The sequence below is a fragment of the Natator depressus genome, chromosome 6, assembly GCF_965152275.1.
Source record: "Natator depressus isolate rNatDep1 chromosome 6, rNatDep2.hap1, whole genome shotgun sequence".
In the NCBI taxonomy this organism is placed as follows: Eukaryota; Metazoa; Chordata; order Testudines; family Cheloniidae; genus Natator; species Natator depressus.
In genome coordinates this window covers 50,666,157-50,692,127 of record NC_134239.1, presented here as the reverse complement: position 1 = coordinate 50,692,127, position 25,971 = coordinate 50,666,157, and the positions used below count along the sequence as shown (strand labels likewise).

General features: G+C 45.9%; 1 protein-coding gene across 1 annotated transcript in view; it reads right to left on the bottom strand.

The window, feature by feature from the left end:
• Positions 1 to 423: 423 nt before the first annotated feature.
• Positions 424 to 25,971, bottom strand: part of NAT10 (N-acetyltransferase 10) — a 44,692-nt gene continuing 19,144 nt past the window's right edge. Inside the window, exons 13-29 of the mRNA XM_074955258.1 lie at positions 25,667 to 25,791; positions 25,072 to 25,222; positions 23,976 to 24,072; positions 23,138 to 23,254; positions 21,712 to 21,813; positions 21,491 to 21,565; positions 20,682 to 20,798; positions 20,357 to 20,490; positions 15,155 to 15,203; positions 14,114 to 14,207; positions 13,905 to 14,015; positions 12,671 to 12,843; positions 11,887 to 12,006; positions 10,643 to 10,741; positions 10,094 to 10,167; positions 5,573 to 5,656; positions 424 to 4,282 (exon numbers count right to left, since the gene is read on the bottom strand). Coding sequence (XP_074811359.1) covers positions 4,183 to 4,282; positions 5,573 to 5,656; positions 10,094 to 10,167; positions 10,643 to 10,741; positions 11,887 to 12,006; positions 12,671 to 12,843; positions 13,905 to 14,015; positions 14,114 to 14,207; positions 15,155 to 15,203; positions 20,357 to 20,490; positions 20,682 to 20,798; positions 21,491 to 21,565; positions 21,712 to 21,813; positions 23,138 to 23,254; positions 23,976 to 24,072; positions 25,072 to 25,222; positions 25,667 to 25,791 — 1,822 coding nt within the window. The 3' untranslated portion in view covers positions 424 to 4,182. The remainder of the gene's footprint in view (positions 4,283 to 5,572; positions 5,657 to 10,093; positions 10,168 to 10,642; positions 10,742 to 11,886; positions 12,007 to 12,670; positions 12,844 to 13,904; positions 14,016 to 14,113; positions 14,208 to 15,154; positions 15,204 to 20,356; positions 20,491 to 20,681; positions 20,799 to 21,490; positions 21,566 to 21,711; positions 21,814 to 23,137; positions 23,255 to 23,975; positions 24,073 to 25,071; positions 25,223 to 25,666; positions 25,792 to 25,971) is intronic.

Genomic DNA, 25,971 nt, shown 5'->3' with positions numbered 1-25,971 from the left:
AATAGAGCAGGAATCTATAACAAGAGAAGACTAGAGAGAGCTTAAGAAAGAAGTCAGATGAAGAGCAGTTAACAGCTCCACTCTCTTACATTTTGCTAGGCTGCTTAAAGAACCTAGTTTAATCTTACCCACTCAGGACACAACAGGTTTAAAACCCACTTTAGGGTCTCCCCAGAAATCGGCATTTCCACACCTATGTCCTGAACAGCACAGGCAGAAACAGATGTTACAGTAAGAGTAGGTCACTCATATGCAAAAAGCGTCACCTGACCAATGATATTTTCATATATTGTGACTATGTAGCCTGAATTCAAGAATTTGCAAACGAGGTGAGGGAACCTGCCAATGTAATACATTACTCCTGCAAAGCATAGCTGTAAAAGCAAAATGAAGCCATTTGTTTGAAAAAACAAGACCATATGATTTAGCAAGCTACATCATTTAATTTCCACTGAATAATATATTACACCTTTCACCAGAGGATCACAAAGCACTTTACAAACATCAATGAAGCCCATAAATGTGTTCAGGCTATGTATTATCCCCACCTGAACAGACAGAGGAGCAGAGAATTTTTGTGACTTGCCCAAAGACAAAGGAAGTCATGGGTAGGTAGGAGTGATAAAACCCAGTATTCCTGACTCCCAGTCTGATGCACTGTGTATGAGACCATGATGCTACCTGTAACATTTACAATAGGGGTGCAGCCAGAGGCCCCAAGCAGGCTCAAGGCTTAGCTGTAGGAAGTTCTTTACAAACCCAGGTAGACCATGTCCCTGAGCTCACAATCTAAGACAAGCAACAACAAATAGCTGGGAGAGACAGGGACAAAGATATAGTTTATAATACACATCTGAGGCATTTGTAGTCTTGGAAATAAATATCAACTTCCTCAGTTACCCCAGAACCCTCTGCCCATTAGCCTCGCCTTTAACACAAACTGGCTTCTGGTAGACATTGCAGCCAAATGGGCCCTATAAAAGATTTCATCTTAAACTGCACAGCTCTGAACCCTGTTAGGAGGACCGTAGTTTAAGGATTCCTACAACAGGCTCAGTGGTTTTCACCAGTTCCACATTTTAAGAGGAGGAATTTCAATTACAGTTTTCTGGCCTTGAGCAGTGATGTGCAATAGGAAAAGCCTCCCACTACTCTGGTATAATGGCCAGCAACATATTCAATGAGTATATCACGGGGTCCACTCACCACAAAGGCATCTCCTCCTGGCTGCTCTGGGGATTAGCTACTTCCAGTCCAATGCCCCCTTCCGCTGCTCATTTGCAGACCCTGCTATGCTTCTGTCACTCTCTGAATGACTAAGGGTGTTCTCTCTTCCTGTCTTGGCCTTCTAGCCAGATCACTGTAGTCCCCTTCCGGAGTTAGCAAAGTCCCATTGAACAACTGTCCCAGGCAGTCTTCAGCTCCAATGCTCGGTCTGTGCCACTTTCCCAGGGGCTGGTAAGGAAACCCAGACCTGCCCTCTACTCTGGGTTCCAGTCCGGGGACCCTATATCTAGCACTGTGACCTGCTTTCTCCCTGATCCTGTTGCTCTTTCTCTGGACTACTTCCTACATCTTCTGGCTCCCAGCTTTACCAGTCCAAACTCCCTCTTCCCAGGGAGTCATTGTAACCTTACTTAACACTGCAGCCCCAAACACATCTCCCTTCTCGCAGGGTGTGACTGCAGCCTGCTTCCCAGTTTTCTACCAGCCCCACCCATTCCTTCTCAGCTGGGCTCCATCATCAATCAGCCTCTCAAGCCCTGGCTCTCCCTCAGGTGCAACCTTTCAGGTTAATCTAATGTCACCTGCTCTGCTTTGTATGAGGTGAACACCCCACAACAGGGTAAACACCAACTTCTGTGTGAGTGAGTCCTAATAATCTGCACACAGGTCAAAGGGCTCAGCTTGAAACAATTTAAAACTGTTGCTTAAGTCTCCTGCAAGGACCACACAGGTACCTCAAGCACCTTTTGCTGTCATTTGTGGCCAATCAGATCATACATCTGTAACTTCTGGAGAAGTAAGCAAAACAAGCAGAGGCACCAATGAAATCATTCTCAATTCCACACCAATCATTTAACACTAACTCTAGGTACACAGGTCAATTCCTTTCCCACTCCTTCTGGCCCCACTCAAAGCCTAAAGGATGTAATTTACCCATGACACATCTTGCAAAGTCTTGCATTGCAGTACCCATCCCTCAGACCAACGAGATCCAGCACCCTCTGGAGTCAACAATCCTGAGTCAGCCACAGGGGAACCCTGGAACACAACACAGCACGCTCCAGCCCCTGCTGCCCAGAAGCAGATAACCAAGGCCCAGCATCCAACACCTGCCTCCTGGACGGTAGCACCTTGTTCTGCCAGTTGATGGAACAAGGTTTCTATGTATTTGGGGTGGGGGTATAAATGAAATTTTCAGGGCACCCATCTCCCTGATATATTGGAAAGGAAAGGTAGAGCAGCAGAGCAGTCTTTCTAATTGATTTGTTAATGAAAGGGAGGCACAAGCACTCGTGTAGTAGCCCTTCCTTCTGGTTAACGGGCCTCACAAATCCAAAGAGCTTATTGGGGAGGAAACTGGAGCATGCCCAGGTGGACATAGCTGGAGAAAATGGGTTTTTAAGAGTTTCAGCGGGCAGGAGGAGGAACTTGAGGGTCAGTGAGGTTTTCCAGCAGCAGGGGGAGGGGCAGGTCAGGATCGACAGCCTTTCATAACTCTGACCCTTCTGTAGCATAGTGCTCTCAATACAGCCTACCATTAGCCGCTCCCAGTCCCTTAGGCTGGGGAGCAGGAGTAAGGAAGATGGGTGACAGAAAAATACATGCAGGGGAGGGAATGAGCATGAGATGCAAAGTGGGGAGCAGGCTGTGGGACGGGGGTCAGTGAAATAGGAACCCTTATTCTGTGGAAGGAAGGGAGGAGGAAGAGGAAAAGTGGAACTTCAGCTGCTATATTTGTCTGCAGTTCCCCAACAGCTAAGATCTGCCCCATTCACTGGAGTCTGCGATAGGCACAGACACAGAAGAGAGCAGCTCCACCACAGAACCCCCTCCCCTCCCACAGCAGAAGAGGACATGAGCCTGGGCAATACAGACCTGGTTCCCAAACGCAAAAAGGAACCACAGGTAAGCGGAGACCTACTGCCTCATAAGCGGACTGTTGAGTTGCTTGGCCAGCCCGTGCCACTTGAGGAGGAGCCAGTGTAGGCGAGGAGGCTGGTTTCCTGGCACTGGAGTCAATGTTGATTTTATGGCAACCTCTGCACAATTTCCAAACTACAAACAGCCAAGCAGACACACCAGGCGACATGGAGCCAGCAGGGCCTTCTCTATTTGTCACAGCAAGCTTAGGAAGTAAGGAAATATTAGGACCGGCTACCAGGCCTATCACAGGGCAAACCCCTTAGCCACCTGAGAGATAAGGGGCCTATAAGCCACTAAGAATGAAACAGAGGCATCCTTGATTAGGGTCTCCCTCTGGGGAACGAGAAGCAGGAGCTGTAGGCTTTGTTTTCCAAACAGAAATATATATCAATGTACACCGCAAGCTCCTTAGCACAGGGACCGTGGCCACTTTTACATGGCACTGAGCATGCCCCGCTGGTGCTCAGTGAATAGCAAGGCCCCATATGGAGAATGGAGCTCATGGCGCAATTTGAAAGCAGACATTTTTATGCTGCTTGAACCTGATGTTATTCCTAATGGAAAGCTGATGCAGAGAAGGGCCGGTAATTAAACATACTAAGGTGTATTAAAATGCTAGCACGCCACACCACATAGTAAGGCACAATAAAAGCAAGTGCTCCAATAGGCCTCCCAAAATAAAATAAAAAATTAACTACCAACCACTAAGATGGGGGAAAGCTGTTTATGGATTGATTAGCCCTGGGAATTGACATTTCCTAGCCATTTAGGCACCCTTGTAATAGTCTAGTTTGTTGTGTAGTGCCTCTCATCAAATCAGGCTCTCCAGGCACACAGTATAAAAATCCCCATGGGCAGCGTCTCTTGGCGAGGTCACTACATTTTCCTTAATATATATTCTTTAAAAGGGCCTCTAAGCCTTTCCCCTCCAGACACTGCTTCTTCAAGAGAAGTCCTTGCTTTAAAAAGGGGATGGGGCTCCTTAGACAGGAGTTTGCTCCTGGTTATTCGAGTCCATTATCATTTTTAAAGTCATTTCTTCCACTTCTGCTTTTGCTTTGGATCTTTGTTCTTCTTAAATTTCTTTTGTTGTTTTGGTCCTTTTTCCATGTCTAGTTTTCTCTTCTTTTCACTGAGAAACAGGAACAAAACATTTGTTAAAGAGAATTTCAATTCAACAGGGGAACATCTGCTACATGGGGGAGAGGCCTCCACAGAAACCTTAGCTGCCAGGCCTCCAAAGGAGAGGGTATGGGGGAAAAGAAATGATCCCATTCCTTGGCTCATTTAAAGCACTAAGCGAAAGCACTAAGGAATATGGCCTAGATGTTCTGGTGTCTTGTTTTTTGGGTGCCCAACTTGAACCCCCTTAAAGTAGCCTGATTTTCAGAGGGCTGGTGCTCAGAACTGTCTTAAAGTCAAGCCCCCTGAAGGCATCTCAAGTTAGGCACAGAAATTGGGGCACCCTAAAATCATTAGATACTTGAACACACAGGCATACAAATAAACAGTCCTGCACTGGGCTTAGGCTAGGGGTGGATGGATCAAATGTAACAAATCTGTGGAATCTCCAATTTCAATGACATTTTAAAATTCCTTGTATGTTTTTTTAAGATGTCTTAGGGCTCATTTGCTGCTTCCAGCATTCACAAAAGCAATGCACATGCATACAAAGCAGAATAAAGATGCAAGATGGGCAAGACAATTACTCCTGTCCTTAGGCCTCAAGAAAAACAACGTGTATGAAAGGGCCACCCCATAAATCCCCAGGTGCACAGATCAGTAAAGATTCAATGCTGACCTGTGTGAGAGCTGAATGAAGGAAGATGGATGAAAACCACGTTAGGGAGTCTAACATTTTCAACTAAGAACCTGACCCTATGAGCTGCTGAACCATCTGCTCCTGAGGAAGTCACAGGAAGATGAGGGCACTCAGCATCTCAGAGGATTAGGCCCTAAATTAAGAGGATGAATTTCTACAAGCTTCCACTGGTGTCAGTGCAGAAGAAAATCAAATGGAACAGGAGTAGTTCTTAAAAGAATTACCCCCACCAAAGGAGAATCAGGACAAATTAGGTGCATGGCCAGGGTGAAAAAGCGGGGTTAATTAGGATTGAGAAAAGTACCATACTGGATAATAAAAGCCAAGATGGGATCAAGTTATAAAAAGGGAGGACTTTTTCAGAGCCACACTACCGTCTTATCTTCTCTACTCAAGGGAAAACCCAGCCTGCTTGCTATTTACCCTCTCCGGATCCCCGTTAGGAGTATACGTAGAGCAGCAAGGTATACAATTCCTGCGCCTTTAACTCCTCATCTTCACTCTATGTTTAAGCATTACAATAAAGCAAACTGGGAAGGACAGATCCATTGAAGAGAGGTGCATGGATTTTTTTTTGTTTGTTATAAACACTTTCCCAACCTTTTCAGGCTGACAATCGAAGCATTCTGTCCTGCTTTGGTCAGCACTTCGTTCCATTCTTCATCATCGCCCCGGATTATATATCTAAGTGAGAGGTGGAGAAAACAAAACAAAACCAAGTCTGTTTAAAGGAGAACAATTAAGGTTAATTATGCTTCTGTCCACAAACTGCTACCCAGCCAGTGCTTGTGTCAGCATCCAAACAAAAGAGAAACTTTCAGAAATAAAGAGCTGGTTCAAAGCAGAACCAGATGGCTCAGGGGGATCTGTAATGCAGTATGCAGCAATTCATGACTACATCACTGGTCTGAATCCAAACTAGGTCAGTGCTGACCAAGAACTTATCATCCAAAAGCTGTTCAGTAACAGATGTGAAGCAAGTGGTTTCCTTCAGCTGCCCATATTATGAATGTTACCACATTGCTCTTTTATGGCAGCCCCATCACACAGGCAGAGAACTGAATGGCATCAGACACACATGCTCACACCCTGCCTTCTGACGGAGGGCCAAGGCCACAGTGGTTTTCCTTTGCATATAGGAGACATGCAATGCACCTGCCCAAGTAGCAAACTCTTCCAAGGAGAGAGTCCTTCCAAGGAGAGAGCCAGTCTCCATGGCTTTTATTAATCCATCCCCAGACCTACATACACTATTGAAGACATCCATCCAATCTATAGTTTCCATTTACAGGATTGTGGGGTTTTGATTTTAAAGTAAAGAGGCAGAAGCTAGTGCTGCACGAAAGATGAAGACCAAGGATGCATACAGCAAGTATTCACCAGGGGAAGTTAGTTAACTAAGAGAACCCCTGGACCAATGGCACACACAGGAGAGGTTCCGTCCTAGAGATGGTCTGGGGTATCGTAGCCATTCCGCTGCTAATGACTAGGCACAAGTCCGAGGACTAGCATAGGGAAACCGAAAAGAAAGGGGCCCTGGATGTTATAACTTGAACGTTTCCTTTGAGCAGGAAGGCCAGAAAGACAAATTCTGGTCAGTTCAGGCTCTTGTCCTGTGCCCCTCCCCATGGTATCCAAGTGTTTGAGACACAGCATGCAGCTTTAACTAAGGGACCACACAAGAGAACTGGAGTGCTCATTCCCTCCTACCCCAAGCCTCTGGGGTCTCAATACAGAAGTTAGCCTCTGTTCAACCTCATGTTAATGCTGGATAAAGCCTTTACAGCTGTCTCAGCTGTACTACTGTACCTCTCTGTAATCGGTCTTCAAAACAAAAAAAATCGAATAAGGGTGATTTTTCCAGGGTGAAGTCTGGGGGAAATAAACTAAAGGAAAAGCAGCAAATCACACTGGGCTAAGAGGAGAAATGAAAGTAGTTTGAAATAATCACGCATATCCACATCTGTCACATCAGGCAGACAACATAACCAGAGATGAAGAAGCTTTTATTCCTCTTCTCAGCTTTGTTAGTGTTTGCTTTGTTGATTTAGGGCAACAATAGAAGACATTGCTAAACAATCTTCTTTGAACAAATAAACAGTTTTTTGCAGGATATGGGAAAAGACTGGTTCTTGTTAGCTCAGAAGGAAGAAACATTTTCTGGAGTTTTGCGCGACTCACAGCTTCAGCAGCTCAGTAGCCTTCAAGCTGACTAGCTCCACAATAATTAATAAGCAGCTGTGCAAAGGGAGACCTACTACAAGACATTTCAGGCAACATTAGGTTTAATCTGCCAGTTAATAAATGAAAAAAAATAAAAACGGAATGATTAAGTCAGCACTGACAAGGATACTTCTCTACCAGTGCTTTCACTGAAGCCAAGAATAGCTGAGAAGGACACGATAAGTCAGGAGTCCTAAACTGGTGTAAGAGACAGTGGGACCATCTCCATGATTTGGGGGAAGCTAATGACTAAGACTGCGAGTTTGTCATGGATTCCATGACTTTCCGTGACCTCCATGACTTCTACAGCGGTCAGTGTGCCTGGGGCAGCTGCTGCTGGGGCAGTCTCGGGCCATGGCACCCCCTCTCTCCCCCCCAGCAGCAGAGTTTGGGTATGGGCGGGGGTTGGGGCACAGGATGGGGTGAGGTGGGCTCTGGGCAGTGCTTACCTGGGGGGGGGGGCTCCCTGGGAAAGTGGCAACATCCCCCTCACTCAGCTGCTAGGCAGAGGCATGGCCAGGCAGCTCTGCGTGCTACCTCTGCCCAGAGCCTGGCTTCTCAGCTCCCAATGGCCAGGAACTGCGGCCAATGGGAGCTGCGGGGGCGGTGCCTGCAGGCAGAGGTAGCACACATCACAGAGCTGCCTGGCCACGCCTCTGCCTAGCAGCTGAGCAAGGGGGATGTCACCACTTCCAGGGAGCCCCCCCGGTAACCACCGCCCAGAGCCCACCTCACCCCGTCCTGTGCCCCAACCCCCTCCCACACTCAAACTCTGCTGCTGCTGCTGGGGGGGAGGTGCAGAGCCAGGTAGGGAGCCTGCCAGCCCCGCCAAATCCCCCCAACACCAGCAAGGGTCCTGGGTCGCCCTCCTCCAGCCCCCGCCAAATTTTAGTCAGGGATATATAGAAAAAGTCAAGTCAGGTCAGGGGCCATGAATTTTTGTTTATTGCCCGTGACCTGTCCATGACTTTTACTAAAAATACCCTTGACTAAAATGTAGCCTTACTAAGGATGATTCCTAGGAGCATCAGAAGCCATCAGCTTAAAACAGCCCATGATTAGACAGCTCAATTTATTATCTCTATTGCAGTATCATGTGGAGGCCCAACTAAGATCAGGGCCTCATTGTGCCAGGCACCATACAAACAGAGCAAGAGAGTCTCTGCCCTGAAGAGTTTATCAGCTAAACAGAAAAGAAAAGAAACTAAGCCAGAGAGCGAACTAGGGACTGCCCAAGCTCACACAGGAAGTTTGGCAGAGTTGAGGCTGAGCCCAGATCTCCCAAGTCTCTGCCCAAGACTAGCCTGTTCTCTAGTGCAGGGGTTATCAACTTTTTCATTCTGAGGCCCCCCTCAACATGCTATAAAAACTCCAGGACCCAGCAGGAGTGGAAGGGGGACTCAAGGCTCTGGGCTGGGCCAGGGGGACGGACATGCGACACGACCCTATGAATAGGCATAGTCTGACTTCTAGTTAACTTCTAGACAGGCTGGATGGTGGGGGAACACAACCAAAAAATACAACTCAGAAGTCTGAAAACTGCTCAGGGTGCAGGGAAGGAGTAGCTAGGGTCTGTGTGCAGGCAGGAGATAGCTCAGGGTGCAGGGAGGGGATAGCTAGGGGCTGTGTGCCAGGAGGGCTCCCCCTACAGAGTTGCTCCCTAAGGGCGCTGTTGGCCCTAGAGTCAGGACACCTTGCCTGGGCAGCTCTTACCAGCTGCCCGAGCAGTCAAAGGGGGCTGGGAGCTGAGGAGCAGCTGCAACCCCGGGCACCAGCAGCAGACAGGGGTATGCCATGGTTGCTTGCTCCATGGCACACCAGTCAGGGGAGCAGCTATCCCGCACTGCCTGACTCTGGCTTCTGACCTATGACCTGGCCAGAGGGCAGGGCTTGGCAGAGAGGAGGTGGTGGGGGGGAGCTGCCCCCAGGACTGCCCCAACTCTGGATAAGACACTGCAGTTTGAGGGGGCAAAACCCTTGTGGCCACCCAACCCACGGGCTTCTGCCCACGGGAAGTGCTGGGGCTCCCAGCTTCAGCCCCGCACTACTCCTAGCTTCAGATCAGGGGGGTTCGCCAAGGCTCCCAGCTTCAGCCCTGTGCCACACCCCACTTCAGCCCCACAGGGGGCACCAGGGCTCAGGGCTTCAGCCGCAGGGCCTATGGCTGCCCCTGAAAGGGCTCACGGACCCCCGATTGAGAACTGCTGCTCTAGTGGCCATTCAGTTGCACAGGTGGGTAGGCAGACATAACCGAAGCCAAAATCGCTTGCCCACAGTCACACATCACGTGGTCGATCAACCCTGGCCCCCTGGGCACGTGGCTCAAAAATGCTTGTCGGAAAAGTCACAGGTAACTAAATTAGAGAACTCAGCAACAAGGCTGAGGATAGGAACCAGAAAGTTCCTGTCCACACTGTGCTGCTCAGGCACAAATCTTAGCTCATGTGTTGACCTGAGTGCAGCTGGACGGCCAATGCCAATGAGAACTGATTTCTATTACCAAAACTCATTTTAAAAAATGAAAAATAGCTTGAGAGCAAGAGGTGTTTATCAGCAGAGACCATCATTGATTACCTGTGATTAACAGAAAGTGTCAGGAAACTGTAATCACCAGGTGCCAAAAACATGACAAAACAGCATTGATTAGATATTGCAGAATAAGAAGTTCAGCCTGTGTGTCTTGACAAACACCATTGACTTCAAATTTCTGATCTAACAAAAAGCTCAAGTTACTGGCTGACAATACGACACAGATGTCTGCTTTGAAAGTAAGTACAAGGTCTTTGAGTATTCCTGCCCTATCCCCCACATGCGAAGGTGTACCTTTCCTGGAGCCTGGGTATTCAAACTAGATGCCTAGGAATATTTGTGGCGAGACTTATGTGGATAAATTCTTACTGTGAAAAGTCCATGTCTTTCAGCTTCCCCATTTCTTGCTGGTGTTTTTCCTGGAATTCCTTTGCTGCTTCTTCCTGCATTGAAACATCCCAGAGACACACTAAGTTTTATGTACAGCAGTAACCCATGTATTACAAGGTAGTCTCCTAGGTCAGAAATTACAACTTACAATTACAACTTACAACTCTCCTCCCTTCCAAAAGGCAGTACGCCCAACAAAAAAAACCCTGCAAGCTCTGAATTGGATGTTTCCCAACAACTCTTCCCGTTTTAATTGTTTTTTGTAGCTGCATTGTAACATAAAATGCAAAGGTGAGGCTAGAAGGATTGGAGCACCACAGTATAAGGAGAAACATAAGCACAAAAATAATGAAGCATTAAAAGGCACAGTTAAAGCTTGCAAAGTTCCATAACTACCATAACAGGACACGTATGTCACGCACTCCCTATACTGGAAGAAATCCAGCTTACGAGACTCCTAAGTTAGAGAAAACCCTCAAAGAGATCTGACGTGCATATTGGAAGTTTTAGTAGCAAGATTATTATTACCAAGTCCTCATTTAAAGATTTCAGGGTTGGCTCCATTACAACTTCCTTTGTTACTGCCATCTGCGCCTCCACAGCCTTCTCCTGGATCCTGCTGAACAACTGAGGAGGGAATAAATTAATATGTGATGGTGCTACTGGTGTTTTCACACAGAGGTGTTTTAAAAATGAATTGAGACTAGTCTGGCTGCCCACTATGGAACTTCTGTAGTCTTTGAAATATGAACAAGGAATTAGGTTTTTTGTTTGTTTGGGGTTTTTTTTGGGGGGGGGGGGTGGAGTGGGGAGGAGGGCTGTTTAAGTGGTCACTTTGTGTGAAAAAGTGAAACTCAACGGCCACTTCTTGAAAGCAGAAGCAAAGACAGCTTAATAGGAAAATAAATCAGTCATCCAATGTCACTTGCATGAACGTGAGAGCTGGTGATTTAAAACCACCCCTCACTTAGGCAATCCCAACTAAACCATTAATCTGTGGAGGAAAGCACTACAGATTTACTTTTTTATAGTCATTCCTTCTCATCAACTAAAAGAATTCTATGCTGAGCAAGCCATCTGTAAAGCGACAGACTTGCATTTTAGGATGCAGAAGCTCTGCCTATTCAATCGTTCCATTAACTTGCTCAGGGGACTGGAAAATGGATAGGAGCCTTTTATTCCTATGGCACCAGTTTGAATCTAGCCCATGTTATTACTGGATGAAAGTATTACCCATTTGATAATGATCTAAGTGAAAGGAGTTGGTGGCCCAAGTCAAATTCCTCACGGACAGCCATCCACCACCACAGCGGACACCCTTGCTGTCAGCCTCATCAGGGAGATCGAGGAGACTGGAGGCCTGACCTAGAGCCTTTCCTGGATATCTACAGGCTTCAGCTCTGTCCTACAGTGACCCTAGAGATGACCATTCTAAGGCAGATTGAGACATTGAGCCTGGACTGTTGTATCACCTTCCTCACCACCTTGCTTAGTGGACATTAGAGCCCGAAGCCTCCTGCCTTCAGCACCTTTCACCATTTGAAATTAAACACAAATATACATATTGCATGGGGGAGCGTACAACAGAAATCACCACCACCACCGTTTGCCACCAAGTACAAGACATTTCTTTACAATGAGCCTCTAATGATTTCTTAGAGACAGGCTGAGGATACAGGATTCTGATCCAGATTTCTCACACTACAAGGCTCAGGCCTGGGACGGCGTTGGGCCCAACTTGAGAGAGCAAAGCTTGACCATGATGCAATTACCTGAACGAACTTGCGGATGATCCTATTGAAGAGGCCCATCAGCTGACTGCTGGGCAGTTCTATCTCTTTTTCCAGCACATCCATGGATTTGTGTTGCAGACCAATCCCCAGAAGAAGGGCCTGGAGGATAAGATTTTTATTTCTTTTTTAAACCCACAAAAATTAGGTTCTCCCCCACCTCCCTGGATGTTACCATCAAAGTTATTGGTCCAGCAAAATAATACAAAGCACAACAGGTGAAGGGGTTCAGAGTTTTGTATGATGTATTGGAACTCCCCCAAATTGCTCCATTCTTGATGGGCATCACTACATGTTTAGTCCAGCGGCGCCTCCTGCTCTGACTTGGGGCTTTTAGCTAGTATTTACACAGCACTTTAAGCGTACCTAGTGCTTTGCAGCATGTATAAGAGAACAGGGTCCTACAATCAGATTCAAAGCAAATACAAAACATGGGAGACCAGTACAGGCAGGAGACAGCACAGCGAGGAATGCAGAAGAGGCAGTCAGCTGAAGTTTTGGAGATATGAAAGAGGTGAGGAACAGGAATGTGGCATGTGAAGCGGGAGTGTGTTCCGAGTACAGGAGGTGGTACAAAAGCAGACAGAAGGCAAGACTCTCTTACTCCCAAAAGAAGAAGTTAGACTAAACAACAGCATGAAATAAGAGCCAAGATGTAGGCAGGGACAGAATTACATAGGAGCGAGTTACTCGCTCCAGAAATATTGACGCGACATGGTCTCAACAGGGAAGGAAGGAGGTGGTAATGAATGCAAATGGTACATACAGACTGCGCGGCAGAGAGGGATGTGTCTCCTAGCTGGCTGAGAAAGTACATCCTGGAGACAGCAGGAATTGTGTCCATGATCAGGTGATAGTCCACCATGTTTCGAGAGTACATCTCTAACCGCTTCAGGTCATAGGGGATGAACACAGCTTCCAACTCAGGACGGCTGATTGCTGAGCAAATCAAAAATAGCAGTATTAGAATTGCACTCCATGTTTCTTCAGGATCTGGATAATCAAGCTCACTTTTCATATCAATTGCCTGTGTGCTAACATATTTGCTTTGAAATGTATACATGAACTAAACAATAGTGGATCTAACTGAATCCTCAACTGGACTAGTCATGCAAACTCTCTGAATGAATTTTAATATTAAATAAAAGCCTGTGTAGAGGACAGACTCCTCACAACTACCTTCATGATTCCCACTCCTAGGCAAACAGTGGGCCGTGGAGACTGGGCTCCTCCTCTTACACTACAAGGGCTGAGGCACATAGGTAGGGAAGCTTGCACCTCCTCTGTCCACACTGTCGCTGTCCTCTGACAGAGGGGGTTGGCAGCTTTCACCAGGAACAAAATATTAAACAAAAACAAAACACCGAACCAGACTAATTCCTGTGCTCCCTTGAGAGATCTCGAGCTTGTTATGTTCAAGAAACCACAGTTTGCTTTCATAGATTTTTGAGCCAGAAGGGACCATTGTGATCATCTAGTCTGACCTCCCATATTCCACAGGTCACAATTCCTGCATCAATAACTTGTGGTTGAATTAGAATGTCTCTCTTAGAAAGACATCCAATTCAGGTTTAAAGACAAAGTGAAGAGATCTCCACCACAGCCCAAAGTTAAACTGTTCCAGCAGTTAGTTGCCCTCACTGTGAAAAGTGGGTGCCTTAAGTCCACAGTTTGTCTTTGCCCAGTTTCAACTTCCAGTCATTGGATCTTGCTATGCATTTGTCTGCTAAATGAAAGAGCCCTCTAGTTTCAGAGCATTTGCAAAACTTTGATCAAGTAGAGCTCTCTGATCTCAGCTATCAGGCAGACAGTACTGGAAGCTTTCACTCAGCAATAAGCATATTTTTAAGATGAAGGGAGCAAACAGAACTGACCAACAGGGAGTTGTAGCATTCTACTAAAGGCTGTAGACCATTCACAGGTTTCATTTAATAACCTTTTTGATAAACCACATTAAGATCTTAAGCCACTGAAAGGATTTTAGAAGCCTAGAAACTCACGGGGTTGCAACTCCTGCTTGATATTCTTGTTCTGTAGAATGTTCAATGCTAATGAAGGGGGGAAAGCGCTGAACTGATACGACAGCAGAGACAGGAACCGCCTCCTGAAATCTTCAGGACAAGAAGAAAAGACAATGGGTTACCCGCCAGGTTGTGCAAAGGATACACGGAGGCTTCCTCTCACGCTAGGACAGACAACCAGCTGTTACCTTTCCAGAAGGCAGCGAGCCAGTGCTCCTGTTCACTCTCTTCTTCATTCAGCATCTTCAGCATGATACAGGAGTGCTCACCAGTCAGGTCATTCTAGGAAGGAAGACAGATTCCCATGATCCCTGGTACTTACTGTTTGCATTATGTACTGAAGTGACAAAAGTAAAGACAGGTGTTGTAATATAATTAAAAACACTGGAGTCCCTCTTACCCAATTTCTTGCATGGACACGAGTTGTATTAAAAGTCACTGACCATCATTATTGAATTTATATCCCGCCAGCCTTGGGGATTTGATAAATTTCAGAGAAGGGCCTTTTTTTTTGGCTATTACTTAGTGAGCCAAAAATCTCAGCTACCACTCAAGAGTCAGAAAAACAAATGCAAGATGGCGCAATGACGTAGGAAACTTAACACTTGCTGTCAGACAAAACTTACTCTAAGTGACTGGCTTTGATTTGCGGTTCTGGCATCTAACTAGCTCATGAGAGGGGATTTTGATATGACAGCAGCAAAATTGTGAGATGGTGATGGGGTTTGACTTCACTCTAAAAACTTCTTTTCTATTAAGGTCTAGATTGTGTGAATTACGTACACAGAAGCATGTGCACATCATTGCTATTCAAAACTACTGCAGCTGCATCACAAGTGTGGCAAATGCATAGGCAAATAACCAGCCAGCTGTCTACCCAGCCATTTTCACACACTGGCCTGAGTTACCTACACGGGCATTAGCCTTAAGTTTTTAAGCAGAGTAAACAGCTAAAAGATATTACAGATGGTCACTACTCCTCTTCCCAACCCTAAAATATGTTAGGCCAGTTATTAGTGATCCATAAACCCACAAGACAAAAAAGACGATACAACAAACTCTAACACTTATAACGAAATTTTCAAAAGCACCTAGGTGCCTAACTCCCAATGACTTGCTGAGGTGCTTCTGAAAAATCCCACAATGCAAATCCCATCAGAGTCTGTGGAAAGGCTTTCACTAATGTCAGTGGGAGCTGGATCAGGTTCTTGAAACAGTAGGATACTTACTGGAGTCTGCCTTAGGTAAACTGGTACAAATCCAGCACGTTTCCAAAATCTGGTTGGGGAGGAAGGGAAGAGAAAAAGTACAGGCTGGAAATTATTGAGATGTTAACGCTGCCGTAGTAGTTGTGACAGCAGTCCTATCCCGATTGTGGAGCAAAGTTCATATGGCATCACAGTAAACTTCTAACAAATAATGTTGATCAAAAGGGCATGAAAAGGGGCTACTAATATAGACCAGACTTAGATAATAACTTGTGAACAAAAAGATTATGACATCAGAAAGTGGATAAGATTCATGTGTCAGAAACAAGGGTTAATTGGTGGACACAATAATAAGGGGATGGCCTTTCCACGAAATTAAAAACAACAAAAAAAACCAACAGACTTCAGTGAACAAAAACATGGACTCCTGGGAGATTTCCTCAAGGAAGGCCAAAGGGCCTCTGCTTCGCACCAGACACTCTGCCCTTCATCTGTGAACCTGGAGACTCCTCAGAGATTTCCAGACCTCAACACATCAGTGAGGGCACCAGATTATCACTGGAGGACCCGAGATTATCCCAGAGTGATACATGCAAGATCCTACTGTCTTGCCATTCTCTTCCTCCCAGCCCAAAACTACTATCTTCTTCCTATCCTTTCCCCCACACCCTTGGCTCCTGACCTGATCTGTGATAGCCCTGCCTAGCCTTAGAAGGACTGCTGAAAAAGGAACCTGCTGGACCAGATAGCATTCCAGATGAGGGAAGCAAGTCAGGGTCCGGAGCAGCACCTGTCATGGCCAACCTGCCCACCCAGAGCGCACATTCATAGATACTAAGGTCAGAAGGGACCATTATGATCATCTAGTCTGACCTCCTGCACAATGCAGGCCACAGAATCTCACCCACCCACTCCTGCGAAAAACCTCTCACCTATGTCTGAGCTATTGAAGTCCTCAAATCATGGTTTAAAGACTTCAAGGAGCGGAGAATCCTCCAGCAAGTGACCCGTGCCCCATGCTACAGAGGAAGGCGAAAAGCCTCCAGGGCCTCTTCCAATCTGCCCTGGAGGAAAATTCCTTCCCGACCCCAAATATGGCAATCAGCTAAACCCTGAGCATATGGGCAAGATTCACCAGCCAGATACTACAGAAAATTCTTTCCTGGGTAACTCAGATCCCACCCCATCTAACATCCCATCACAGGCCATTAGGCCTATTTACCATGAATATTTAAAGATCACTTAATTACCAAAATCATGTTATCCCATCATACCATCTCCTCCATAAACTTATCGAGTTTAATCTTAAAGCCAGATAGATCTTTTGCCCCCACTGCTTCCCTTGGAAGGCTATTCCAAAACTTCACTCCTCTGATGGTTAGAAACCTTCGTCTAATTTCAAGTCTAAACTTCCTGGTGGCCATTTTATATCCATTTGTTCTTGTGTCATTCATGACTCATCAGCTGCACTGGATCTTGTGAATTTTAGCAGGAAGCTGTACTTTTCCCCCTTTCACTATCCTTTTTCTCTCCCCTCACATCTGTCTGTTTTGTCAAAAGCAGCAATGATGACAAGCACCAACAGCTGAGTTTAAAAGACTAGATTTTTCCCCATGAGAAGGGCTGTTTGACAAAACAAAGGAGTTTAACCAACATCCTCTCTGAAAACGGCATTTTGCTAAGTTTTGACTAAGAATGGTAATGCACGAACAACTTTATATACTTTATATTTTGGATTCTTCTGCATAGCCAATCAAACTTCCAGATTATGGCATGAATTTCATAGTATTTGCTCCATGGAATTAAGCAGGGTGGAGAGTCTATACCCAAACTACAAATAGCTGTTTAATATTGCATTTTGCCAGTGTCATATTAACACCTTTAACTTCCTGGACCCACTTATTTCATGCAACAGTATCCTTGGGCTTGCACAGCACCACAGATCTGCTTTGCAGTGGAACTGGGGCAGTCTGACCATACAAGAACCAGAGCCTGAGATGGTAAATGGGTACTTTGCTCCTGGGCTAGCAAAGGAGGGAGAGCTCTGCATTATTCTGAAGGGCTCCCGAAGTAGTTGCATCCAGCCATCCTGAACTGTAAGTACAGATCCCACCACAGGGGGGCATGGAACTGTGCCAGATTTGAAACAGGAAATGGAATTACGAGCAAAGGAAACTGAACAGGTGTCAGGACCCAAGTGCTATGATACATTCATCTGTAGGGGCTCCCCCCAACCACATTTAGTAAAGATCAGCAGTCCTCAAACTTTAGCGACCCCCATTCTGATTTAAAATTTTTCACAGACCCCCCAATCCTCCCCACTCAGCCCCAGGCCTCGCCCCCACTCCACCCCTCTTCCCAAGGCCCCACCCCTCCTCTTCCCTGCCTCTTTCCACCTCCCTCCCCCGAGCACATCCCATCTCCGGTACGAAACTGCAGAAAAACCTGAGTGTCTCTGGATTAAGTTTAGAAGTGTGAGTAATAAGAGTGATGTAGTGGTGGGACTCTGCTATAGACCACCGGATCAGGGGGATGAGGTGGATGAAGCTTTCTTCCGGCAACTCGCAGAAGCTACTAGATCGCACGCCCTGGTTCTCATGGGTGACTTTAATTTTCCTGATATTTGCTGGGAGAGCAATACAGCGGTGCATAGACAATCCAGGAAGTTTTTGGAAAGCGTAGGGGACAATTTCCTGGTGCAAGTGCTAGACGAGCCAACTAGGGGGGGAGCTTTTCTTGACCTCCTGCTCACAAACAGGGAAGAATTAGTGGGGGAAGCAAAAGTGGATGGGAATCTGGGAGGCAGTGACCATGAGATGGTCGAGTTCAGGATCCTGACACAGGGAAGAAAGGTAAGCAGCAGGATACGGACCCTGGACTTCAGGAAAGCAGACTTCGACTCCCTCAGGGAACGGATGGGTAGGATCCCCTGGGGGAATAACATGAAGGGGAAAGGAGTCCAGGAGAGCTGGCTGTATTTCAAGGAATCCCTGTTGAGGTTCCAGGGACAAACCATCCCGATGAGTCGAAAGAATAGTAAATATGGCAGGCGACCAGCTTGGCTTAATGGTGAAATCCTAGCGGATCTTAAACATAAAAAAGAAGCTTACAAGAAGTAGAAGGTTGGACATATGACCAGGGAAGAGTATAAAAATATTGCTCGGGCATGTAGGAATGAAATCAGGAGGGCCAAATCGCACCTGGAGCTGCAGCTAGCAAGAGATGTCAAGAGTAACAAGAAGGGTTTCTTCAGGTATGTTAGCAACAAGAAGAAAGCCAAGGAAAGTGTGGGTCCCTTACTGAATGAGGGAGGCAACCTAGTGACAGAGGATGTGGAAAAAGCTAATGTGCTCAATGCTTTTTTTGCCTCTGTCTTCACTAACAAGGACAGCTCCCAGACTGCTGTGCTGGGCATCGCAACATGGGGAGTAGATGGCCAGCCCTCTGTGGAGAAAGAGGTGGTTAGGGACTATTTAGAAAAGCTGGACGTGCACAAGTCCATGGGGCCGGACGAGTTGCATCCGAGAGTGCTAAAGGAATTGGCGGATGTGATTGCAGAGCCATTGGCCATTATCTTTGAAAACTCGTGGCGAACGGGGGAAGTCCCGGATGAATGGAAAAAGGCTAATGTAGTGCCAATCTTTAAAAAAGGGAAGGAGGAGGATCCTGGGAACTACAGGCCAGTCAGCCTCACCTCAGTCCCCGGAAAAATCATGGAGCAGGTCCTCAAGGAATCAATCCTGAAGCACTTACACGAGAGGAAAGTGATCAGGAACAGTCAGCATGGATTCACCAAGGGAAGGTCATGCCTGACTAATCTAATCGCCTTCTATGATGAGATTACTGATTCTGTGGATGAAGGGAAAGCAGTGGATGTATTGTTTCTTGACTTTAGCAAAGCTTTTCACACGGTCTCCCACAGTATTCTTGTCAGCAAGTTAAAGAAGTATGGGCTGGATGAATGTACTATAAGGTGGGTAGAAAGTTGGCTAGATTGTCGGGCTCAACGGGTAGTGATCAATGGCTCCATGTCTAGTTGGCAGCCGGTGTCAAGTAGAGTGCCCCAGGGGTCGGTCCTGGGGCCGGTTTTGTTCAATATCTTCATAAATGATCTGGAGGATGGTGTGGATTGCACTCTCAGCAAATTTGCGGATGATACTAAACTGGGAGGAGTGGTAGATACGTTGGAGGGCAGAGATAGGATACAGAGGGACCTAGACAAATTGGAGGATTGGGCCAAAAGAAACCTGATGAGGTTCAATAAGGATAAGTGCAGGGTCCTGCACGTAGGACGGAAGAACCCAATGCACAGCTACAGACTAGGGACCGAATGGCTAGGCAGCAGTTCTGCAGAAAAGGACCTAGGGGTGACAGTGGACGAGAAGCTGGATATGAGTCAACAGTGTGCCCTTGTTGCCAAGAAGGCCAATGGCATTTTGGGATGTATAAGTAGGGGCATAGCGAGCAGATCGAGGGACGTGATCATTCCCCTCTATTCGACATTGGTGAGGCCTCATCTGGAGTACTGTGTCCAGTTTGGGGCCCCGCACTACAAGAAGGATGTGGATAAATTGGAGAGAGTCCAGCGAAGGGCAACAAAAATGATTAGGGGTCTGGAACACATGACTTATGAGGAGAGGCTGAGGGAACTGGGATTGTTTAGTCTGCAGAAGAGAAGAATGAGGGGGGATTTGATAGGTGCTTTCAACTACCTGAGAGGTGGTTCCAAAGAGGATGGTTCTAGACTATTCTCAGTGGTAGAAGAGGACAGGACAAGGAGTAATGGTCTCAAGTTGCAGTGGGGGAGGTTTAGGTTGGATATTAGGAAAAACTTTTTCACTAGGAGGGTGGTGAAACACTGGAATGCGTTACCTAGGGAGGTGGTAGAATCTCCTTCCTTAGAAGTTTTTAAGGTCAGGCTTGACAAAGCCCTGGCTGGGATGATTTAATTGGGGATTGGTCCTGCTTTGAGCAGGGGGTTGGACTAGATGACCTCCTGAGGTCTCTTCCAACCCTGATATTCTATGATCTCCACTCCTCCCCCTCCCTCCCAACGCCTCCTGCACACCACTGAACAGCTGTTCTCCGGCGTGCAGGATGAGCTTGGAGGGAGGGGGAGGAGTTGATCAGTGGGACCCATGGACCCCCTGGAGAACCCTGGGGGTCCACGGACCACAGTTTGAGAAACGCTGGTTTTGATGACAAATATGGTTACACTCTTACTTGAGCAGCCTTGGTGTCAAACCATAAGATACCCCCAGATAGTCTAGATTCTCCGCTTGTCGCTCACTCAGTTTGAGAAGTAAAGGAGGCAAGTCCTTCCGAGGTGTCACAGCCTCTTCTAACAAACTGACAGCCTGGAGAGAAGAGAGGGAAAAAGTGCAGCCAAGTGAGCAGGCGAATAACAGTCTTCACAGTGACTACAGATTAAATCTCTCAAAAGCTATAAATGTGGAAGGACATATGGGACACTCAGCTACTGAGGGTTCCACCATATATTCCAATACAAACTGAACAGCCTAAAACAGCAGTACATAGCACCTTATACCTCACTGCTTATGGTAGTAATTCCTTTTGGCTTCGGAGTCATTTTTTCTTCCAGGCAAGGGAATTTGCCTTCATAGTACATTTGCAATAAGGTCAGAGCCCTGCTGCCATAACCCATCTGCGAAAGAGGAGAGAAATTTAAAACAAAGGAAAATACATTAAAAAGTTCTTAAAAGTGTGTGTGTGTGTTTAAAGAAGATTCATTATCCCATCACTAATTCACCACAAAAGCATCACATTTATAAAACCCCTTTCACCCTGAAGAGGGTGCAGTCAGTTTACAGATGACCTACACTAGTATCACTCAGCCACTATGAAAATGTATCTGCTGCTTACATACCTAACAGCTTATAGAAGGGGAAGTGGAAGATACATTGTTCAACTGAAGCTACCACCAGAAGTTTAGGGCTCAATCCTGCAGCTCTCAAATTAGTAACCCACCAAAATCACGGTACTTGCTGAGGTACAGTCTGGAAGATGGGACCCATAGGTAGGCAGAAGGAATGACCCCCAGAAGGCAGCATCCAGGACACCAGGATTAACAGCCCTAGTCTCACAAGAAATTCACAGGCTCTGATGCTTCGTATCACATCTCCAGCAGCAAAGCACTGCCCAGCAAGATGCTGGGGACATTGGTTTGGTACAATTGTCCCGAAGGACAATTCCCCTACACTTGCTGCAGAAGCTGACCTTTCACTGGAAGTCTCCCACCCAAATAATGGTCAGGCCTCATTCTGATCATCTTGTGAGAGCAGTTGAGGTGGTCCCACTGCTGGCTACCTATAATCACAGAATGCTGGAATACATTACCCCTTGATAATCAGGGTGGACTGCAATGCGAACAACACGTCCACCCGAGAGGCTCCCAAAGTCTGGATCTTGGAACTGCATGCGAAATACAAGTCAGATTAAAGAAAAAAGAGTAGGAATGTTCAGAATAACAAATCAGCACTTACACACACACACACACACACACACACACACACACACCCCCCACCACCCGAACATAACCAAATAGCCAAATGACTTACCTGCTCTGAGACAGTCCATGGAATAAGATCTCCTGAAGCCTTCCTCCCCCTAGACAGACTGTTCATGATAGACTGGCGAGAGATCTCTCCCTCCAGACACACCTGCCAAGAGAAAGAAGGAAAGGTTGTGAACAGAGAAAGATGTTTAGTCCCTTACTAGCGCTGCCCATTGCAGAAGCACACAGATAGAAAACACTTGGTCAGTCATCTAGCCTACCATCTATACTGTGGGAGAACTTGAAGCTTACCACGACCCTCTTCTGCTGGAGGTTGTACAAACACATAGTACAACAAGTGACCGGCCCGGACCTAAAAACGTTCAGTCTAAAAAGATAAGATATAAGCAGGCAGGGATGGGAGAAGGACAGTGTAACAAAGATTGTAGGTAGGCTTGGAAGGATTAGATTTTTATCTGTAAACATTGATTTCACAAACTGACAAAAATATTTCCATCAATAGTAATTGAAGCTGGCAAAGAAAAATGCTGCTTGAGAACATAAGAGTTTGATTTAAGGATATTTACTTTGTATATTTCAGGGTGTGTTGTTGACAGTTTGGGTTTTAACAGTCACAAAGCTTTAAACTTTTTACTCCCAGTGTCCACTACTATTAAATAATTATTGTCTGACTCCCCAATTCCCCTCTCCCCATTTCGCACAACTGTGAAAATTTAAATTGAAAAAAATATAAAATGCTTAAAAATAAACATTGATAATAGCTTGTCAACTTTCATTACAACATGCTTTAGCAAAGACTACCTATATGCACAATCTATAGCTCGTCAGCAGTAGCTAACCACTACTCACCACCTGCCTAGCCAGTTTCACTCTTAGATTTTCCCTCATTTCTCCTCTTAGGATGGGCCTGTTCCCTACCGTAGATTGTGAATTTACTAGCATGTACTGTCCTGGTGATCATTACCTTGATTACTGGTACTTAATGAGTCAGGGAGGCAGAAGAGTTGTATACTTATATAGAAATGCTCATGTTAGTTGAGAACTGCAAATAAGATGTAAGAAGGTCCAATATCAATGCACCACAATTCAGTCAGCTCCTAATCAGTTCGTATTTGTGCAGGACTACACAAGTGCTATGAAGTAACAGGAATACAGGGAACACTGGAGAAGTAAAGCAAACAACTCTGCCCAGGGGAAGAGGTTGCTGTGACTAGTATTTCGGCTTCTCAGCCGGCCCTGCAGCACAAATGTATTCCTTAGGTTGTAAGCGCTGGGTGAAAGGGACAGCGTCCTTGTATATTTGTACAGCAGCTAGCACAACAGGGCCCTGATTAAAGCTTCTGGGCACCAGTATAACACACACAAAACTGAAATTACTATATAGTTCTACAGATATGAGCCACTGTCACATCCTGCCACTGCATCCTTATTGAGCGGTTCTGTATTCTCACACACTTTCTGTTTCTTACCTGAACAACAGCAAGTACTTCTGGCAAGGAATTCTGGGTAGGTGGGACTGGTGGCAGAAGGCAGAAGAGATGATGAGCAGGAGCATCTGAAAGCATCTGGAGGTCATTGGGAGAATTCTAGAGGGCCATAAAACAAACAAGTTACAGCACTAATTCTCTGTCAGTTATAGTTAGTGTTAGGGAGACGGGTGCCTGTATATCTGCAGACCAACAATCCTAGAGACTCTCTGCAGTTACGAGGGGAGAGTTTCAAAGTTCTACCACAAAGATAGCAATTACTTAGAGTTCAACGCTACTATAAATCCTGCCTCTCCCTCCTGTGAATTTGGATATAGCAAAAACCTTGGCGTAATACTGATAGCTAAAGAAACTCTCAAAACAATTCAAGGCTATCAATCCTAGACTACATTATTTGGATTGGATTATCTATCAATCTACAGGTACATTTTATTACTATTTTTAAATTAAATTTAAGGCCATTCAAAAAACCAGTTCTTATTTAATGCAATAAACGCTACTGAAGACTGTTCATCACCTACACTTCTCTCCCCTATATAATTCAGCTATCAAGCTCTGTGCAAGTGCAACGGGCATATCTAAGATTTGGTCTCCTGGATTTCACAGCCAGGAATCAGTATTAACCCACGATGGGATAGGGCCTGTTGGGCGAGGAGGGAACTGGGAAGACAGTGATGTACCAAGCTAGAAGCTGGGCATGGAGTTCGGCTGTTAGGACACAAAAAAGCTATTATCAGTCCCCTAAGCTTTCTCAATTTGACCTCTTTAAAACGGCAGAGATTTCTCCACTACATCCTAGCTGACAGGGCAGTAGCACTACCTTGTAGTGTGAAGCCACGTAGAGAGCCATCAGCCTCTGGAGAAAAATTTCCGACGCTTTGTGATAACAAAAGAGGGTGTCTCTGTTCACATAATATCTAAGTACGGTGATCAAGGAAACAACCAAAGCCAAAAGACACATCCCCTGTTGATTTATCCCAGCCTAAGGTGATTTTCCATATAGTATCACAGTATGAGCTGGCTCAGTGCCTTTATACTCCGCCTGCATCAGCCGGACAAGGAACACAGATTCCTCGTTCTTTAAGTTATTGCTGTCAAAAGACTTCAGCATCAGGGCTTTGGACAGTCTTCATGTCTGACCGCATACCCCCTTTCAAGCACATCAATTAGGAAAGAAATCACATAATTCTGACCATCTCCCTCGCTCAAAACCTTCGTTACAATGCACCACTCTTCTTTGAAGCTCATCAATGGTAATAAAACACTGACAGCCCACCCCTTTAAAAAAAAAAAAAAAAAAAAAAAAAAAAAGACGCCCTGCTAGGAGTTTGAGCCCAGAAGACTGGCCTGAGTGTACTTTGATTAGATCCTGCACTGAGAAGTGCCTGGGTGGACCCGCTTTCTGCACAGAGCCCTACTGATATCAACAGGCTGGTCAATGGGCCAGTGCAGAATTGGGGCCTTAGACTGTAGCTTCTTCCTAGGAACAGCACCTTTCCCATGCTTGTTAAGTCCACCCAGCATTCTCAGCACTGCACTAGAACATCAGATTTGTTCATTATTTTAACATTTTTAGAACATTTACGTATCTATTTCTCAAAGTGCCTAGCGAGTCTGCTCATCCCCACCAAGGAACACATCCTTCAGCTTCAGTGGGCTCTGGAGCATATTCCTGTCATATAGGGTGCTTCATCCATTACTGAAGAGGAGAGCTAGACTGAAATGTGCAGACCAATATAAATAAGCAGAATTATAAGCTGTGCTAAAGAAAACAGAAATCGAGGAGGAGAGTATCACCTCCAACCTCTCAGTAATAGCATATAAATTGCTGTTAGTCTCTTCTGGAAGAGCTCACTTTACCCTGCCACAGCTGGACGTAAATTATTTAGAACATGCATTAATTTCAGCCAGGATACAGGTCACAGGTTTCAGGCAGCGGGCAGCCAGAGATGATCCTGGTGATGTTGAGACAATCCAAACATAGCAGGTCATTGAGCCATTTTTCAACAGGGTCTCCAGGGGCATATCGGATTGACTCTTGGAGGGAGACTTCATGCAATGTACGAGCTGGAAGGAGAGATTCAAAAGAAAAATCACTATATGTCTGAAGTGACAAATATTGAAGCTGCCAACAGGATCAGGCCCTTCAATAGCTTTGGTCCAAAAGACTAAAAGTAGTAAACCACCTACTTCCCCACTAAACCACCCAAAATTGGACACTTAAGCCTATTTCCACATAGAATCAAGGTAGTTAGATTGATCAGGTGGAGTCCATGCCCCTACAAGTGTGTTACATTTCAGAAGGTGAGAAATTGATAATATTAAGCCTAGAGGCCAAGTTACAAGTCAAGCTTCTTTAAAGCTTCCTGCATGTTCCTCCACCCCCACTCTCCACCTGAAGCTGCAGAAATCCAAGTACGCAAGCACCAAGGATTGTATAGGGTGCAAGTCAACAGCAGTCATATTGCTGGTTAGATACTCCTATTCAGAGATGTCAGCATGGGGAGGTACCTGAGGCGAGTTTAGCCGTAGCTGTAGATTTGTTCTCTGCGGTCATGCTAGCTTGTGCCTGTACACTCTGCTGCCGGAGCTGCTGAATCAGCTTCAGGGACAATGACCGACCAGTGCCCTCATAACTACAAGATTAGAGATCAAAGAGAAGCAAGTAAAATGAGGCTGAAACAAAACCCCAGAAGTAGCGTGGGGAAGCTCTGATCTAAAATCGGATTTTATCTACAGGCTTTAGTTGTGTTCTGGTGCCATGTGCCATTACTAGGTCCCTTATGGCCTCACTGTTGGTACAAGCTGCAGGAAGA